Source organism: Lytechinus pictus, unplaced genomic scaffold (assembly GCF_037042905.1).
Source record: "Lytechinus pictus isolate F3 Inbred unplaced genomic scaffold, Lp3.0 scaffold_19, whole genome shotgun sequence".
Classification (NCBI taxonomy): domain Eukaryota; kingdom Metazoa; phylum Echinodermata; class Echinoidea; order Temnopleuroida; family Toxopneustidae; genus Lytechinus; species Lytechinus pictus.
In genome coordinates, this window is record NW_026974140.1 from 12,900,702 (window position 1) to 12,919,434 (window position 18,733).

The window sequence follows — 18,733 nt, forward strand, 5'->3', positions numbered from 1 at the left end:
ATTTTCTGCACATGTAATTTCAACTTACCAGAGTCAAAGGTTAATGGTTCATCATGAAACTTATATTTCTTTGTAGGTATTCCAATGGACCCGAGAACAACCTCCTGATTCTAGAAAAATCTTAGATACCTACTTTGATGAAAGGACAGGAAGTCTGGCCACGTACTCCATGCAGGTATGATAATCTCTCCCTCTCTCTAAACTTCTCCCTACATTTCTATATTTAAAAAAAAATATTTTACTATGTATAAAAAGGTACAAAATTTGGATGTGTAGTGGGTTAATTTTCTTCCTTTATCAATTTTTATAATTGGCTTATATACCTTTTTAATGCCTTCAGCCAGTAGATAATGAATATGAAGTTCAAATGGGAGCCTTTTTATACCATTAAAATATCATATTGTTTTAAAACCTATAATCTCTGCTTGATGAATAGTAAGGAAAGTATCTAAATTAATGGCATAGAATTTAATATTAAGGAAAATAAATTTGCAAAGATGGTGTTAATAAAGTTCTCATAAGACCAACACTATGTTTCATTCTATTCTTTCACACTCAGGATAATGATGAGCTCTCTGCATCAGACTTTAATAACCCAAGTTCCTTACCAGTCATCAGAACACCTGATGTCCAGCGGTGTCTGGACTTCTTCAAACCTTGGCTGGAAGCTGAAAACAGACAACCATTCATCCTGGTCGGTCCTGATGGATGTGGAAAAGGGTAAGAGAGACAATACACTAGTTCTTGGCCTTGATTTTAAACTTATCGATCTAAGTAATCCTGATAAACTAACCACTACTAGTCATGAAATAAATTTGCAAGGTTACATGCTTTCATTTTATTGTTTGTAGTTCTAAAGGTACCTTATAATGAAAGATCTAGGAAGATGCAGTGCAAGTTGAGAATTTTCTATCCCCACATATGTTCAGGGAAGCGTCTGATGACAGGACTTGTTGGATGTTTTATCCCACATTGTCTGTTTTGTTTGACAGTTACCAGAGTCTTGTCAGACGGATGTAAGTCAATCAAAACAAAGGAAAGTTGTAATATCTGACAGATTGTCAGACAAAATGTTGATAAAGCACTCTCCAGAAGGCAACTATGGAATCTGTTCTGCCAAAATAAACCTTGACCTAGTCGACACACAAATTGATTTGCGATGATATTGTTGTGGAGATTTAATCAGATGAACAATAGTATAGGGTTCCCAGCCCATCAGGGAAAATTATTTTACTTTTTCCAGTCAGGGAAAAACCAGGGAATTTGATTGAAAAATTACCTTAGATCAGGGGAAAATGCCTCAAATGAGGGAAAAATCAGAGAATTTTGATCAGCCCAAAAGTCGAAAGCACGGTAGTCAGTCAGACTCTGTTATATTTTGTTGCATATCAAAACAACATCCATTGAATGACTGGTTATGGTGATACTAATTAGTTTTACATTATTGTTTTTGCACTGAAAATACATATAATTCATTGCAACAACTTCGAAAACATGCGAAACTGGGAATGGGTTTGAATGATTATCAGAAAATTTTTAAACCTCATCAAGGAAAAATCAGGGAATTTTGTTTTCTTGAAAAGCTGGGAACCCTGTAGTAAGATACTGTATTTCTCATGTTCCTTCATTATTCCAGGATGGTCCTTCGACACTGCTTTGCTCAGTTGCGTTCCACCCAGATAGCCACCATCCATTGCAATGCCCAGACCTCACCAACTCATCTCCTTCAGAAGCTACAGCAGATGTGTATGGTATTGAGTACCAACACGGGTCGGGTCTACAGACCTAAGGACTGTGAGAACCTGGTCCTGTACCTCAAGGATCTTAACCTACCAAAGCCTGACAAGTGGGGGACCTGTCAGCTCCTGGCTTTCCTGCAACAGGTTTGTGTCTCGATGAATAATGATTAGTGATGTGTTTATGGATGTCCCTTCAATTGATCCTAAAAATGATGTCTGTTATTCTTGTTAAAGATCTGTTGCTTATAGATCATCTCCTTTAGATTGTTAACTGAATATATTTTAAAAAGAATTTGATTTATTTGTAAACCTGTTTAAGAAACAGTAATTGCAGGAAACACTTTAAGGATTGGATGTGTTAGTAGATGATTTGATAAATGTTTTAATGTTTGGACAGACACCATTAATTAATTTATTAATTGAAAATAAAAACTGTATATATGTTCTGTTGATAATTTTTGTTTTTGTTGTGGACAAATATTGAAGGAGTGTGTATGAGGCTACTCTTTATATATGATTATTATCCAAATAATGTAAACAGTATCAAAGAGGATTTCATAGTAAAGGTTTGATAATGATTGTAACTTTGTTTGGAATGTACTGTTAACATAATATTCATATTTTGATAAGTGGCTACTATTGTAGAAATGATACTGATTTTCATTGTAATTTTTGTTTGGTAATTTCTTTGACATTTCCAGGTATTGACATACCATGGTTTCTATGATGATAAGTTGGAATGGGTTGGTCTAGATGGTGTTCAGATTGTAGCTAGTATGAATGCAGCACACACTGTAGGAAGACATACTCTTTCTACTAGATTCACATCCATTGTCCGGATCTGCTCTATTGGGTAAGTCACAGGCAGTTTGATTAGTCCTAGGTCTCTGTGGATCATTATCATATTATGCAAGTTTATTATAATAAAGGGATGGTGATGATGATGATGATCTTGATAATGATGATGATGGTGATGTTGATGGGGATGATGATATTGATGATGATGATGATGATGATAATTATGATGATGAAGGTGAAGATGATGATGGTGATGGTGGTGATGATGATGATGATAATGCATTGTCATAATGTTAATTTAATTTACCATCATTTACCATCCTTATATCTAACATTATTTACACTGTCCATTGCATCATTTGAAATACCATACCATTGACAAATTAAAGGGGAAGTATACCCTGATAAAAAGTTTATTGTAAAAATAGCAGAAAAAAATAATAAAAAGAATTGCCCAATGTTTGAAAAAATCCATTAAAGAATAAAAAAGCTATTAGAATTTTAATCATTTGATTTGTGACGCCATATGCGAGCAGCTTTTCTACCTAGCATATGGTAAAAAAAATCAATGAAATGTCATTTTCTCAGAAAATTGAAAATGGTCATCACTTTACCTTCAGTACATCAATAGACAAATAATTTCACACCCATTCCTAAGAAGAATAAAATAAGTCATCATGAACCATTAAAAAATTGAAATTTATGCATTTTACATTACATAACGTATGGGGCAGCTGCTTATTTATGATGTCACAGATCCAAAACTTAAAATTCTTATAACCTTCTTAATCTTTGATAGATTTTCCTCAACCTTCACCAATATTTTTTATTATTTTTTCTGCTATTTTTACAACAAACTTCTTCAGGGTGAACTTCCCCTTTAAAATGGTTTTACACAGTTGAATGTATCAGCAATATTCATTGCTCATTTTGTTTACAAGTGCTATGAACATCGAGGTATTTAAAAACTCAACCAGTTGTTGGAAGTTTTGTATGTGTATCGTTCTTTAGATATATATTTATTTTTGGGGTGTAGATTCCTTGTTAGGTAATCTCAAGACTGATAACCAATCACTTCTTTCTCTAAATGTTTAACATACAGGTATGCAGACAGAGAGCAGTTACAGGGTATCTATAGTGCTTACTTGAGACCAGTCTTACACCGTACTCTAGGAAACCACCCAGTATGGTCATCACCATCTAAAGTCAGCATGCTTGCTGGATCCATGATTAGCATCTATGAACAGGTAGGTTAGCTATGTTTTTCCATCCTTTTCCCCATTCTTACTTTATGTACACCAGTTGATTAGTATGGATTTGTTCAGCTGGATATAGTGAACACTGTATGATTACTGCAGTATATTCATTCTAAATTACATTGAGAGGTTTTGTTCCTTGGGAGGGGGCTGACAATGGACCACAAAACAAAATAATTGATCTAAAACAATCGACTAGAAAAACACACCAACTTATCACAATTCATGCTGACCTCTCTTTTTGGTTTGACCAATACAAAGTACATCACTGAAAGTTGAATAGTCTGCACACAATACACATCCTAAGAGGCCATACCAATAAATGCAAATATCAGCATCATTTAATATTTCAACCATAATGCACAAAGTAATGCCATTTATTTACTATTAAAGGGCAATTCTATCAATGTTCTGTTTTCTAGTTCATGATGAAAAGCTGTAAATATATCTTTCAGCAGAAATTGACTGTGGCAATCAAATTCTCAAACTCATTAGATAAGCAGTTTTCAGCAGCTTATTTTTGCAATCATTCTAAATTAAACAGATTTTTCTTCTGCTGATAACCTTTTCTGTAAAGATTTCACTTTGATGCCAACAGTGTATTTTGTTAATAGATTCAGGAAAGTTAACAATAATCACAGTAATACACGAAAGATGCCAAACTCCCTTCAGAGGGTAAATGCTGTTGATAGGCTTGTTTTATGCCTAGATATATAATATATAGAAGTAAAGAAGGGACAGTAAATGATAAGAATTATAGAGATAAATCTCACATTATAGCTAAGACACTAAAAAAGCACAGAGAATGATAACAGTAGCTGTATATGTACCCTTCAGCAGAAATGTCATTTAATTCGTCATTCTCCTCTTTCAGGTTCGCTCTAAGTTCACCATTGATGACCACAGCCACTATCTGTTCACCCCTCGTGACCTCACCCAGTGGGTTCTGGGATTGCTCCGCTATGACCTTGGAGGTTCATCGGAGTCCACCAGCGAGCATGTCCTCGAGGTATTGAGTTACGAGGCACGTCGTTTGTTCTGCGATCGTCTGGTAGGAGAGGAGGCTAGGAATCGCTTTGATAATATCTTGAATGGAACGTTACAAGCAGATTGGAATGCAGGACAGATACTGCAGAATCTTAATGGTAAGATGTCATTAGAGCTAGACCTGTATGTGTTGTTGGTAGGTGGTGTATAAGGGTCTCCAGTTTTCCTGAGGAACCATTGTCAAAATAAACAGAATTATAAACAGGAAGTTTGGTCATTATAGAGAGGAGACCCTTTGAGATTGGTGATTATTAGCATATTTACTTTATACATTATTCAAATTTGTCAAAGTAGTTATCATTTTAGTCAAAATTGAATATGGTATAGGTGAATATTAATTCAAAATTTATAACTTGTCATGCAAGAGCCTGATTTGAAACCTGTTCATTTGTGCATCAGTCCTTAATATGTGAGGGGAGGAGATAGTTCATTCTAGGGGATCTTTTAGGCCTTCTGATCACTTCAATTAACCTGGAATTGATTAGCACATGCTTTAGTTTTATTGTACAATGCAAGATAACATTTATGTATGTATTCATACTGTTTAAGGATCATTATATTGTAGTTTTGTCATTCTGAACTTCATGTTTATTCCCCCCTCCCCCCCCCAATCATCTACTAGGGCACTATTATGTAACTTGGGGTGCCAGGACTGAGACTAGTAGTGGTGGTGCTCTACCACCAGCTGGTAAGAGCCTTGGAAGACTCTCTGCTTCTGACCTGAAAGAAGTCATCAAGAAAGCTAAAAAGACATTTGGTAAGGAACTTTTACTTTTGTTTCATGAATAGACATATGACGATTCAGTATGAATTGTCAGCGTTTAAATTTTAAAAGACATTTTGTAATGAACTAGAAGAAATGTGATCTGTTAATAGAAATATGAAAATTTAGTGCACTGCAAGAATTAAGTTTTGTATATTTATTGTTAGCTAATAAAAAGACTAAATGTGATAAATACTGCCATTAAAAAAAAATTACAACCTCAAATCTGGGTTACTAGCATTAGGTTTGTCAAGAAGAATAAACATTTAATGCCTTCCTTCATGTAAAAGAAGAGGAACTAATTTGAAAACACATTTCCTTGATTCAATTTTGCCAATTATGGGTGAAATGAGATATGGGTATTTTTGTTGATTACATTTTTTATTCTTCAGAATTAAAGTAATACAAGATTAATTTATTCCCTGTGAAATGTTTTGTATTTCAAAAATAGTTTCTATTATTCAGTCTGCCTTTTGCAGCTGGATAATGATATAAGTTTCTCCTGACTCATGTATTTATTTCCTTAAAACCATCTGAACACCATTTTCTTTCAATCTCTTTCTCCTCAATTTATTTTTCACAGCACGGGAGAATCGTGAGCTTGATATCCAAATTTTCCATGAGGTTCTTGACCATGTGGCTCGAGTTGACCGTGTACTTACCCAGCCCCGAGGGTCACTTCTGCTGGCTGGCCGCAGTGGCGTTGGTCGAAGAACAGCAGCATCCCTCGTAGCACACTGTCACAGGACCGAGCTAGTCACTCCAAATCTATCTCGTGCATACGGGATTAAGCAGTTTAAGAACGACTTGAAAACGGTTTGTTTCATTGAATGAGCACAATACTTGGATTGATGATAAAGATATATCTCATTACAAAATGGATTGATTTTCAGAAGTCTTATGAGGATGTTACATAACAGATTTTAAATTTGCCCTGTCTTATCTGTTACTGAATAAGTCGTCCGTCAGTTTTATATTTATAGGCAGACTCTGATAAAAGAATGACTGCAGTCCTTTTTAAAATCATTTACCATGTAATGTGTGTTCTAATTATGTACCCTTATGAGCTTTTGTTCAATATTTTCTGAAAAATTCTTTATAAATTTAGCCACAACCGTGCTTTAGCAGTTCCTATAAGATTTCTTTGAAAAATAACGCTGCTCCTGAAATTTCCTGGTTCCTCTTCTCGTCTCTCGTGTTCACATGATTTTTTGTGAGTGTCATAATTTGGAAGGGTTAATATATCAGGATACCAATAGGACATATGATGAACATCCTATCCAAGGGACAAATGCATTCTTATATACATCCTTTATGTTTACAGGCCATGCAGCAAGCAGGGGTGGAAGGAAATCAGGTAGTCCTGTTGTTGGAAGACCACCAGTTCATCCAACCACAGTTCCTGGAACTCATCAACAGTCTACTGTCCTCAGGAGAGATCCCAGGACTCTATGCTCCAGAGGAACTGGAACCACTCCTGGCCCCAATCAGGGACCAAGCCTCGGAGGAAGGCTTCAGAGGGACACTCATCAGCTACTATGCCTCACGTGAGTTTGAGAATTTGATTGCCACAGTCAATTTCTGCTGAAAGATATATTTACAGCTTTTCATCATGAACTAGAAAACAGAACATTGATAGAATTGCCCTTTAATAGTAAATAAATTACTTTGTGCATTATGGTTGAAATATTAAATGATGCTGATATTTGCATTTATTGGTATGGCCTCTTAGGATGTGTATTGTGTGCAGACTATTCAACTTTCAGTGATGTACTTTGTATTGGTCAAACCAAAAAGAGAGGTCAGCATGAATTGTGATAAGTTGGTGTGTTTTTCTAGTCGATTGTTTTAGATCAATTATTTTGTTTTGTGGTCCATTGTCAGCCCCCTCCCAAGGAACAAAACCTCTCAATGTTTTGAAAAGCATTCTTATCTTATTTAACTGATTTACTTTATGTTTTACTACAGGTATTTTGACCAACCTTCATGTTGTATTGATAATGGATAGTAAGAATGCATCCTTTGCTGTGAATTGTCAGAGTAATCCAGCTTTCTACAAGTCTTGCTCTGTTCAATGGATGGAGGGATGGAGCAAAGAGAGCATGAAAGAGGTAAGGGGATGATGATGATGATGATGATGATGGTGGTAGTTATGATGATGGTTGTGATGATGATGATGATGATGATGATGATGGTGATGATGATGATGATGATAAAGATGATGATGATGATGAGGATGAGGATGAGGATCATGAGGATGATGATGATGATGATGATGGTGATGGTGATGGTGATGGTGATGGTGGTGGTGGTGGTGGTGGTGGTGGTGGTGGTGGTGGTGGTGACAACGACAGTGGTGGTGGTGTAAGATGAGGTGGAGGAGGAGAAAGAATATTATGATGAGCTGATCGATGATAATGATGATATTGATATTGATTATTTTAATGTTGAATTTCCTTAGATAAGTTTTTATTGGTGAGTTTTTATGGTATTTATCTATTAATATGATATAACTTGCATTACATCATTGGAATAATCCCATGTTTGAAGTGCATAAAAATCTCCACTTGATATTTCATATCTTATGTCAGATACCAAGACTCCTCCTCCGTCATCACAAAGGTGACGGTAAAGACGAAGGGAGCAAGGAAGATAGAAAGCGCCATCGCAAGGTGTCGGGTGGTGATGAGATCCTTCGCAACTTCCTTGAGATCCACAAGTCGTCTTCAGTCCGTCACTCCACTCCTCGGCGTTACATGACCTTCCTTCATACATACCTTGATGTATACCGTCGTAAGAAACAAGGTGTTGAACAAAAGCAGAAGCATTTGCAGGTAAAAACAATTAATGCATATGATTTGGGGTTAAAAATCTTGTTGGTATGTATATAGGTTATGGAGGGTATCTGAGAGGTTGAAGATTTGGTTTGTGTATTCCTTTACTAAAATCAGGATGGGCTGTTTTGAAAAATCGTGTGACAGGTGAGATCTCAAAATTATAACTGTACCCCAAAGTCGGCATGTATGTCACAGGGTGCGACATAAGCGCTTGCCCGATTGCCCGGGGCAAGTAAAAGTTAGAGTCGGGCAAGTGTTTTGAAGCAAAGACAAAAACTGCTTGCCCGAATCGGGCAAGCAAAATTCTCCTATGGAAATTATATTTTAGAAAGATTCCCCATATTTCACCATCAAAATATAGAAAAGAAAAAGAGACACAAAAAAAGCAATATCATTAATTTCTTCTTTCAAAAAAGTTTATAATTCGAATTGCAAAATTTGCGCCATTTTCTGCAATAAACACACAGCTCAGAGACGTACACACACACACAGAATCAATGGCAGTCTAGCATACCTAGCTAGCTAGCGCCTAGTCCACGCAGCCGATGCACGTAGTAAAGTTTCTACGGTGTAAGGTGCTGCACGAACGAAGTTTGCTCTGGAAGAAATCTCCCACAGAACTGTCAAAATTCACATTTCTCACCAATGAAAATTCTTGTAATGTCCATATTTCCTAAAAATTGGGGTAGCTCTGTCATTTGTAAGCAGTAAAAGGAGAAATTTTCACTTCTGTTATGCTTAAAAAAGATCGGGTTTCGAATGATCGTCTGTATCGCACACACTTGAAATACATTGTTTGACAGTCCCACATATGCATTTGTGTGTATGTTGATAAACGTGGTTTCTTTCGTAACTATTTTTTTTAGCCAAGGAAATTGATAAATTTTCTTCTTTATTTATGACTGGATAGTTTGAGCTTTCTTCCTCTCTATATTCTTTCTTTCTGCCTATCTTTCATTGAATCTCTCTTTATTTCTTTAAATTTCCTTCCTTCTTTTGTTCATTTTTTCTGTTACTATAGCTAGCTGTATGCTTTCTTTTTGTCATTCTTTTCTTTCTATCTTTTTTTCTTTCTTCCTTCCATCCAACCTTTGTTTACCTCTTTCTTTAATCCTTCCGTCCATCCATTCTTTACCTTTTCTTCCTGTCTTTTTTCTTCCTTACTTTCTTCATCCCTTTTAATTAGTCTTTCTTTTCTTTCTTTATTTATTTCCTTCATTCCTAATTCCTTTATTTTTGTCTTTCATTCTTTCTTTCTCCTTCCTTCCTTTCTTCCCTTCTTTCTTTCTGTTTTTCTTTATTTCTGTCTTTTGTACGTCTTTTGATCTTTCTTTTTTCAATCCATCCTTTCTTTTCTTCCTTATTTTTTCTTTCTGCCTTCCTTCATTTCTTTCTGTCTTTTGTTGTATCTTTCTTTTCCTTTTTTCTTTTTTTTCCTTCCTTCCATTTATCCTTATACCATTTCTTTCTTCCTATCTTCCTTCTTTCCTTTCTCTAATTTCCTTTCTTTCCCTTTTCCTTCCTTTCTGTTTACCTTTTTTCTTTCTTGTTTTCTTTTTATTCATTCCTTTCTTTCCTTCCTTTCTCTTCCTCTCATTTTTTTTCCTATTTTTTCTTTCTTTCTTTTTTCTTTCCATCCTCCTTTCCCTTCTTTCTTCCTTCCTTTCTTTCTTTCCATCTTTCTCTTCCCCGCAGCCATTCTCTATCTCTCTCTTTATTTCTTTTTTCTTTCTTTCTTCCTTCTTTTGTTTCTTCGTCCTTTATGTCTTTCTTCTTACTTTTCTTTCTTTCATTCTCTCCCCCTCTCTTCAATTTTTTTCTCTGGTTATTTTCAGTGATTTCCCCTTTTTTTATTGTGTGTCCTAGTCCCCTCCAAAATATATGGAAAATATATGAGATTAGGAAATTAATTAAAGAGCATATTTACCATTTATTTTGTCATGATGTTCAAGATAAGAAATACAACTACAAGGTACATCAGTAGTCATGTTGAAAATGTATTTTTAAAGCCGTCAATGGTAATGTAAAACTATAAGGCTATAACTTGTTTTGAAGCAATAAAGGATTTTTTCGGGCAAGTGAAATCTATATTCGGGCAAGTATTTTCCAATTATTTGAAAATTTACTTGCCCGACTGGGCAAGTGCTTCAAAAAAGTTATGTAGCACCCTGTGTCATAAAGAAATCCTGAAACATCATGGCAGTATCTTGTTGCAATTCAGAATTAACACACAAAGAATAAGGGGCACCTCTTAGCCCACCATACAATGTAGTTTGGGTCAAGTATAACGGTTAATTATAGGGTCATCACTAATCAACGCTATTCTACATTTGAGAAGAGTGACACAGAGTGATGATGTATCAATATTACTTTTCAATCATTTTCCAGTTAGATCTAAAACATCAATCAGTTTTATATGCATTTTTGTAATTTGTAAGTTTGATATTTGTATGCAGTGCTATATGTGGGGATGATATGCTTCCTTGCAACAGCTATTTATTATGCTTCTACCACCCCTGACCAGCATGTAGCACCCCTCCATTCTGTATTGTTTGTTTTTTACCATGTATAAAGGTTATTTATGTTTGTATCATGATTTGGTCAAATAAATAATAATAATAATAATTTGTTTAGGCTGGTGTTGCTAAACTGAATGAAGCCAAAGCCCTGGTAGCAGAGCTGAACAGCAAAGCGGCTAAACAGAGCGCCCTCTTGGCTGAGAAACAGAAAGAAGCTGATGAAGCACTCAAGAAAATCCAGACCAGTATGGAGGTAAGAAAGAAGTCTAATTTTTTGAAAATTGCTTCTTTTCAATCCTGTGTTTGCTGGTATTGAATTCATCATTAAATAATTTGGTCTCATCCTGATTGAATAGGACACTGTTCACTTTGTTTACAGTCTATTTATATTTTTTCATGATTAATCCACTTATATAATTTTGTTTAAGCATTGGAGGTTACATGTTATGTAGAGTTGCTTTTTGAAATATTACTGGACAGCGTTATCCTAGGAGTAGAAAATACATTTTCCAGGAACGTTTCCAATTTTAGGAAAATTATCTTCGACCCCTATTTTAGTAAATGAAAAAGAAAATAGATTGTGCTTATATATGTGAAATCAGGAATTATATTGTGCTTTCCTGAAGTACTTGCCCTTTTCTTACTTTTGGGATTAGTGAGTATGCAGCTGCAGCCAAGTAGCTTACAATGGGGCAAAAATAAGCCTTGAAATTAATATTCTGTGATGAGATGTGTAAATTACCCAAGGATTACTTTGTGTGGATTACAGAAAGCTGGTGAGCAGCGTCGTGAGATAGAGATCCTCAAACAGCAAGCCGATGAAGAGAATGTAAAACTTGAGAAACGAAAGAGAGTGATTGATGAAGAACTGGCTGAGATTGAACCACAGGTATGTAACATATCACTTCTAATGATTCTATAACACAAAGTTTTGACATTGATCGTAACACAAATTTGTATGATTGTTTACACCATGCAAGGTAGTCCTGAAAAGGACTCTTGGGTAATAGTTCTCAGAAGAACTGGTGATCTTGACGTTTCGAGCACGTAAACTTTGCTCTTTGTCAAGAGTGGTTTTCATTAGAAGCTTGCAGCTGAGATTTTGTTTTGTTTTTTGTTTTTTTAGTTGCATGTAAATGCTTTTTCAGCAATATGCCCCATTTGATTAAATATTTTTACTCTTAAAAATTAGCTTATAAACCAAAGTTAATCTTGAAGTTAAAACCATTAGACATTGATTCCTTATTTGATTCATTGATTTTTGTCTCGTAGGTTCAAGCAGCCAAGTCTGCAGTAGGAAGCATCAAGTCAGAGAGTCTGAGTGAGATCCGTGCCATGCGTGCTCCTCCTGATGTTATTAGGGATATCCTAGAGGGCGTCCTTCGTCTTATGGGAATCTTTGATACCTCATGGGTCAGCATGAAAAGGTGAGGAAATAAGATATATTACTACTAATTAGCTTGTTTAACATCCACATATGGGCTCAATATTATTTTGTCGTAAGACTGAATAGAGTATGCATATTTAGTTTTTCTTTATTTGTTTAGTGACCACTTATATTTTATCAGTTATTGGTACTAGATCAAGTGTGTTTTGGACAAAACAGATTAAGTGGAAATTAGACATGATGACGACTTTCTAAAGTTGCAAGACCAAATAATGTGGTTTAGATTGAAAGTGATCACACCATATGGCATTAGATCAAATTGAAAAGAAATAAAAGAATTCACTTTCTTTTCTGTGTCTTGATTTTTCCTGTGACTAGTTTCTTAGCAAAAAGAGGAGTAAAGGAGGAGATCTCAACGTTTGATGCAAGGAAGATCAACAAGGATTTGAGGGAAGGCACTGAACAACTGCTCAGGAAACATGCATCTTCATTTGAGCCTCAGGTAGTAATGCATTTAGGTGTCAATAATCGATATCCCATTCAGTGAAATGTTGAAATTAATTTCAGTTTGAATTGCTGATCGGTTTACAGATAAGAGAGTCAACTTTTTAATTTTATTCATGTTGAAATTGAACGCTGGTGTTATTAAGTGTTTCATTTGATTAACATTCCATTGTGGGTTTTGGTGGGAGATGATAATGATGAAGATATTTTTTTATGCCTGTTTCTGTTTTCCTAACGGTATGTAAAATTTTGTCTTTTCTTCTTTGAGTTATAGATAAAACTTTTTCATCAGAGTTTTCTTAACTATTCATATTTGGGTTGAGTACATGAATATCGGTACATGAATTCTCTTATTGATATGAACTCTCAACAGAATGCCAAACGTGCTAGTGTAGCAGCAGCTCCTCTTGCAGCCTGGGTGAGAGCTAATGTCAAATATTCCTATGCCCTAGAGAAGATTGAGCCTTTAGAGACGGAACAGAATCAACTCAAAAGGTAAGTCAAAGCGTTTAGTTCGTACCAGTTGTAATATACAAACAGAAAGTTATATATCTAAGAACTTAAAATTATATTATTTTTAAAAATACTAAATGATATAGGCATTGAATTGTGGTAATGATGATTTGTGTAATGTTAAATTATCTTATTTTTCTTACTTTTGGAGTAAAGATTGCCATGGAAAAATATTTGTTCATGGATTACATTGCTTTCTCTCTTTGTCATTTTATTTTTCTTTCCTTCCCCTCTATTTGACCTCTTCTGTATCTGTTCTCACTCTTTTTCTCTCCTTCTTTTATCTGTCTTTCCTTACCCCCCCCCCTCTCTCTCTCTCTCTCTCTTTCTCTCACCATTTCTCTCCTAGGAACCTTGAGAAGGCTGTAGGCCGTATTGATAAGCTATCCAAGGGTCTAGCTGATGTTGATCACCGAGTTGACGAGTACAAGAGAAGGTTTCAGAAGCTCAATGAGGAAGCTGCTAAGCTCAAGTATGAGCTTGAGAAGGAACAAGAAACAATTGCCTCGGCTGAGAATCTCATTGGCAAGCTGGAAGGAGAATACCAGAGATGGAACAACCAGGTATGCTTATTAATCCTGTCAAAGCCCAACTCATTAAATGGTTGAAGAAACTTATAACATTAGCTTATCATTTGTAATTTGAAACAAGTATCATGAAACAGGCTCCTGGTTTTTACATATCTGAATACTTCTTTGAAATAAAAAAATATAGTTACAGAATCCTCTATGACTTTCATCATCTCCATCATCTAAATATCTGAAATGAACACAGAACTTGAGATGCTACTCATGAAAGCCCAAAACTGTTATTAAGTATGTACCAACAGATGAGTGACAGCTAAAGCTGTTTTATTTGTAATTTGAAAGTCATATGTCATTTCCTAATCTTCACTTATTCCCACTCTGTAGGTATCTGACCTGAACACAAGACCCAAGAAGGTCCAATGTACTGCCAATATCACCATTCAAAGGATGAACAGAAGCAGAATCAGTACTTCTTTTAGTCTAAAATCAGTTTTCATTTCTTAATCTGTAATCCACTTCCTTCCTCCTGATCTAGGTATCTGAACTGAACACCGAGTTGGAAACCCTACCCAAGAAGGCCCAATGCGCTGCTGGATTCATCACCTATCTCACGTCATCACCTGAAGATGAACGTAAGCAGAAACTTGCTGAGTGGAGTAAACTCTGCGGTCTGGAGCGCTTTGACATGAGGCGTTTCCTCAGCACTGAGAGTGAGCAGCTGACATGGAAGGGCGAGGGATTGCCTAGTGATGAGCTGTCTGTGGAGAATGCAGTGATGATACTCCAGGTCAGTTCAAAGTTCAAGGATTTCTTTTTTATTCACTCAAAATGTGAGGATTCTCATCATTGGCAATATGTATATACAAAAAAATTTAAAAGATGCACATATCTTAGTCATTGTACACTGGAAAATATTACATTCAAAGAATAATTTACTCCAATATTGCAAGAAAACTTGTATCGCTTTTTTTAATAGATCTCAACAGTAAAGTGCAATTTGCATATATTTTTAGCACAACAATGAACAGATGAGTATTCAAAATAATCCCCTCACGATTATCATGAACCTTGTAGATTGACTATGATCAGAGTCAATTATTAATGTTATTTGGTTTCACAATAGAACTCATGTGACCTGTAGACTACCGGAAGTGGAATATGGTTGGATTACTCTCGTCCACAATACAAAGATTCATGTATCACATCATTGGTACTTCAAAGTTGATAAAACCAACAAAATATGGTTATTTGAAGGATGTAAATTCACACATATTTAGATTGCATGTATTGCAGTCACTGCTTTTTCTCCATGTATTGATTTGATCGCTGTGTGTTTTATTACTGAATGATAGACAGTCTGTATTGGTGTGTTTTGCAAACAAGCATGTAGCATGAAATCAAAGAAGTTGCATTTACTTGCATGCTTTTAAATGAAGCAGTTTCCAGTTATCACTCAAAGATAAACATTGAGTGTTTAAACAACTCAAGTGATTTCAGGCTTTTTGATTTGAGGCAATAATTGACTCAAATGTTCCATCTGTTGTATTATCATCATGATATAGAACAAAAATTTGTTTAGAGTTGACAAGCAGACTTTTTGAAAAAGCCTAGGGAACATTTCAAATGTCCAGAATAGCACTTTTTGCGTAGAAAGCAGTGGAAAGTGACATTATTAGATGTATTTGCACATCAGTGTCTTTTTTCTTATTTGAAGACTTCTGTTAGTCATTGGCAAAACAATTTCTTCTTTTGTTCATACAAAATAATAGATATAATGATAATGATAATAATAATCAGCTTTTATATAAACCATGAATCCTTTCCAAGTATATTGGAGACCATTTTGGTATATCATAAAATATTGTATAATTCAAACAAGAATGAGCGTAATGTACCCAGGTTGTTTCCATAAGGGCATGGGTGACATGGCCCTATCATATTTGTAGCGTTAGAGATGATTTTCAACATCTGTGCAATGAACTTTACATGGGGTGAAGGGGTGGGGAGTTTCCCATTCATCACCATGCTTTCTATGAAGCAGATATAACATCACAAAATGCATGCTACTGCATTCTAACAATGGTAGATAATCCAAGTTTTCTTTGCAAACATTTTTTAACAGACCAATGATATGTCCATAAAGGTAAGATAATGTTTCAAAGATTTTTTTTTACTCTCCTTCATCACTTAACATCCTGTAGAGTTCTGGTCTTATCTATGCACTTCTGTTAAACAGATTCATTGGTGATGGTATCTGGTGTTTGCTGTGTTTGTAGTTGAAGTACCCATCACTCCATTTCTCTTTCTCTCTTTTTCTCCTGATTCACTGTCGTACAGTCACACACATTTATCAAATATGAAAGTGCACCATTGATGTTTGTTCGTAATAGAGGCTCTGTAAAAAGTATTTTTACAAAATAAGCATTTCACCAAATATCTGTGTGATTTATGACCTAATGTTGTGAAGAGTTAAAATCTTCTCAAGTCTGCCAGTCTCATAACTCATAAAGTTCTTGCATCAAGTCTTTTTTCAAAGAAACAATTTTTATGTTGATAATAGTTAATAATCTATTAGTTTGATGTATTATAGACTTCAGAAGGTCCAGGGAAGTGTTTCAGGAAGCATCGTGTCAGTGATGTACACTGGCTAATTTGCTCTGAACCAATCAGATGTAAGGATTTCCAGTAGCTTATAACACCTGTCAGTGAAAAATACTGAAAAATTCTTTGTGAAATGCTCCCTTGTTCTGTCATGGTATTAGAGGGTCAAGCCATTTCATATTGATCATCCGTCTGTTCAGAACCCTAGGTATCTGTGACATGTGTATTACAAAATATAGATAGACATTTTTAAATTCTCTTCATGTCATTCTACTAGTCATGTGTGCTATTCTTCTATATGGTATCAGTTTGTTTCTCTCTTTTTTTTTTCATTTTAGGATTATAGTCATAAATACATTCCATTTTAGATAATTACCTGTTTTAAGATTATATGATGTCATAGAATACTATATTTATTTTATGTAAAGCTGTCAGTCGATATGACTGCTATTCTTTCATAATTACAGTTCTGAAATTATATTAATGTTTGAAAAGACTGCACACTATCCAAATCAACAACAAAATTGTTCCATGACTTTTCATTTTCATAGGATTATGATTTTCTCTTGAAGCAGTATCTTTATCATCATATCTTTTTACTATTACATGCTCCATTTCCACCTCGTTTATGTTATAAGTATGCACAAAATGTAACGTTTTCATTCAAGCACATAAATCTCATATAATCTTTATCTTACATTTGGTGATATTTTAAAGCAATATAAAGTCATCCATTATTCAAACCATAAATATGGCAATTTCATCTTTATGCCAATTTTTGAATACATTTCTATTTGTGAGTGTACAGTGATTAGTTATAGTTTAGAATTCTAAACATGTTTTTCGAGCAAGCAACTGCATTCCCAATATTCTATGATGGTAATATATAGCCCTTATTTTGTTTATCATTTTAAAGCTATATTTTGAAGCTATTGCTAAATTGTCAAGGGAGATGTGGCTAAATTTGTTACGTATTGTGTTTTTATTTATGCAAAAGTTGGGAATGATAAAGGAAAATCTTATTACGAAATATATTTTGAACTCCTTGATTAATAAAAGCATTTCGAAGGGCGGGGGAAGGAATGAAATATGTCAAATTAGATTGATACATTGGAAAATAATGCTTTTGAAAACAGAATCATTAAACTTATTTTTATAATGTGACAGAGTTCTCTGAGACCATTCTTGATTGATCCATCTCTGAGGGCAACGGAATGGCTGAAGACACATCTTAAAGAAGCAAGGTTAGAGGTCATCAATCAACAGGTCAGTAACCTTTCACCTTGAGGTTAATAGGAGGTCTTGTCTATTCAGAATCACATAGATGTTAAGAGTATATAGCGTTAATGAGATTGTATGGCAAGGTATTATTATTACCTTTGCTGTTTGTTTACTTTAGAGAAACATATAGAAGAAAGAAAATGGAAAATGAACAGTGAAATAGAAATTGTATGGAGGGGATATAGAGATAGATGGAGTATTTATTTTACATTCTACTACAATCTCTTCAAACATACCCTAATGTGGTAAATATGTATACATTGAATTACTCATGTATGTATTTTAGTGCTGGAAAAAATATTTTTGAAATGATATTATGTAGGGAATCAAACAGATATGATGAGAAAGAAAGAGAGGGGAGATAGAGAAAACAAGTCAGTGCTTTTATGTGTCCTCATTTCACTGTTCTAAAGAAGGAACTTAACTTTATCAGATTTTCTATCCAATACCCATTTTCTTTATAAAAAAAAAAGACTGTCTATTCTCTGTGCCTGCTTTATGATTTTTTTATACCCCTTTTATTTTCTACGTTCACAGGATGCTAGTTTCTCTACAGCCCTTGAGTTGGCCGTTCGGTTTGGAAAGACTCTCATCATCCAGGAGATGGATAAGATTGAACCAGTCCTCTATCCTCTGCTTAGGGCTGATCTCATCAGTCAAGGTATTAACTAAACTGTATCAATATTTTGTGACATAACACCCCCACCCTTCCTTACACACACACACACACACCTTGAAGGAATAAGAAAAGAGAAAATCAATGCCCCTGGCTAAATAAAAAGAAAAGTATTTTCATCCCAATGGTTACAATGCTATTATAACCTTGTGGCAGAATAATGGGGGGTGGGGTTAAGGGTAGATGGTTTTTGTGATTTGGAGGGAAGGGGGTTGAAGGGAAGTGATTTTGTGACTCAACACCTTGGTGAATTTGTTGGATGAAATAGAGGCTACCAAATTTTAA

General features: G+C 35.0%; 1 protein-coding gene across 1 annotated transcript in view; it reads left to right on the forward strand.

Annotated features, from left to right (window-relative positions):
• The window catches only part of LOC129260875 (cytoplasmic dynein 2 heavy chain 1), a 76,818-nt gene that overhangs the window by 33,718 nt on the left and 24,367 nt on the right, over positions 1-18,733 (forward strand). Inside the window, exons 39-59 of the mRNA XM_064114544.1 lie at positions 77-175; positions 560-720; positions 1,637-1,883; positions 2,441-2,592; positions 3,640-3,784; positions 4,668-4,938; positions 5,463-5,597; positions 6,187-6,419; positions 6,928-7,150; positions 7,572-7,714; positions 8,195-8,437; positions 11,075-11,212; positions 11,729-11,848; positions 12,232-12,386; positions 12,725-12,848; positions 13,224-13,345; positions 13,713-13,926; positions 14,426-14,677; positions 16,013-16,033; positions 17,659-17,757; positions 18,310-18,433. Coding sequence (XP_063970614.1) covers positions 77-175; positions 560-720; positions 1,637-1,883; positions 2,441-2,592; positions 3,640-3,784; positions 4,668-4,938; positions 5,463-5,597; positions 6,187-6,419; positions 6,928-7,150; positions 7,572-7,714; positions 8,195-8,437; positions 11,075-11,212; positions 11,729-11,848; positions 12,232-12,386; positions 12,725-12,848; positions 13,224-13,345; positions 13,713-13,926; positions 14,426-14,677; positions 16,013-16,033; positions 17,659-17,757; positions 18,310-18,433 — 3,421 coding nt within the window. The remainder of the gene's footprint in view (positions 1-76; positions 176-559; positions 721-1,636; positions 1,884-2,440; positions 2,593-3,639; positions 3,785-4,667; positions 4,939-5,462; positions 5,598-6,186; positions 6,420-6,927; positions 7,151-7,571; positions 7,715-8,194; positions 8,438-11,074; positions 11,213-11,728; positions 11,849-12,231; positions 12,387-12,724; positions 12,849-13,223; positions 13,346-13,712; positions 13,927-14,425; positions 14,678-16,012; positions 16,034-17,658; positions 17,758-18,309; positions 18,434-18,733) is intronic.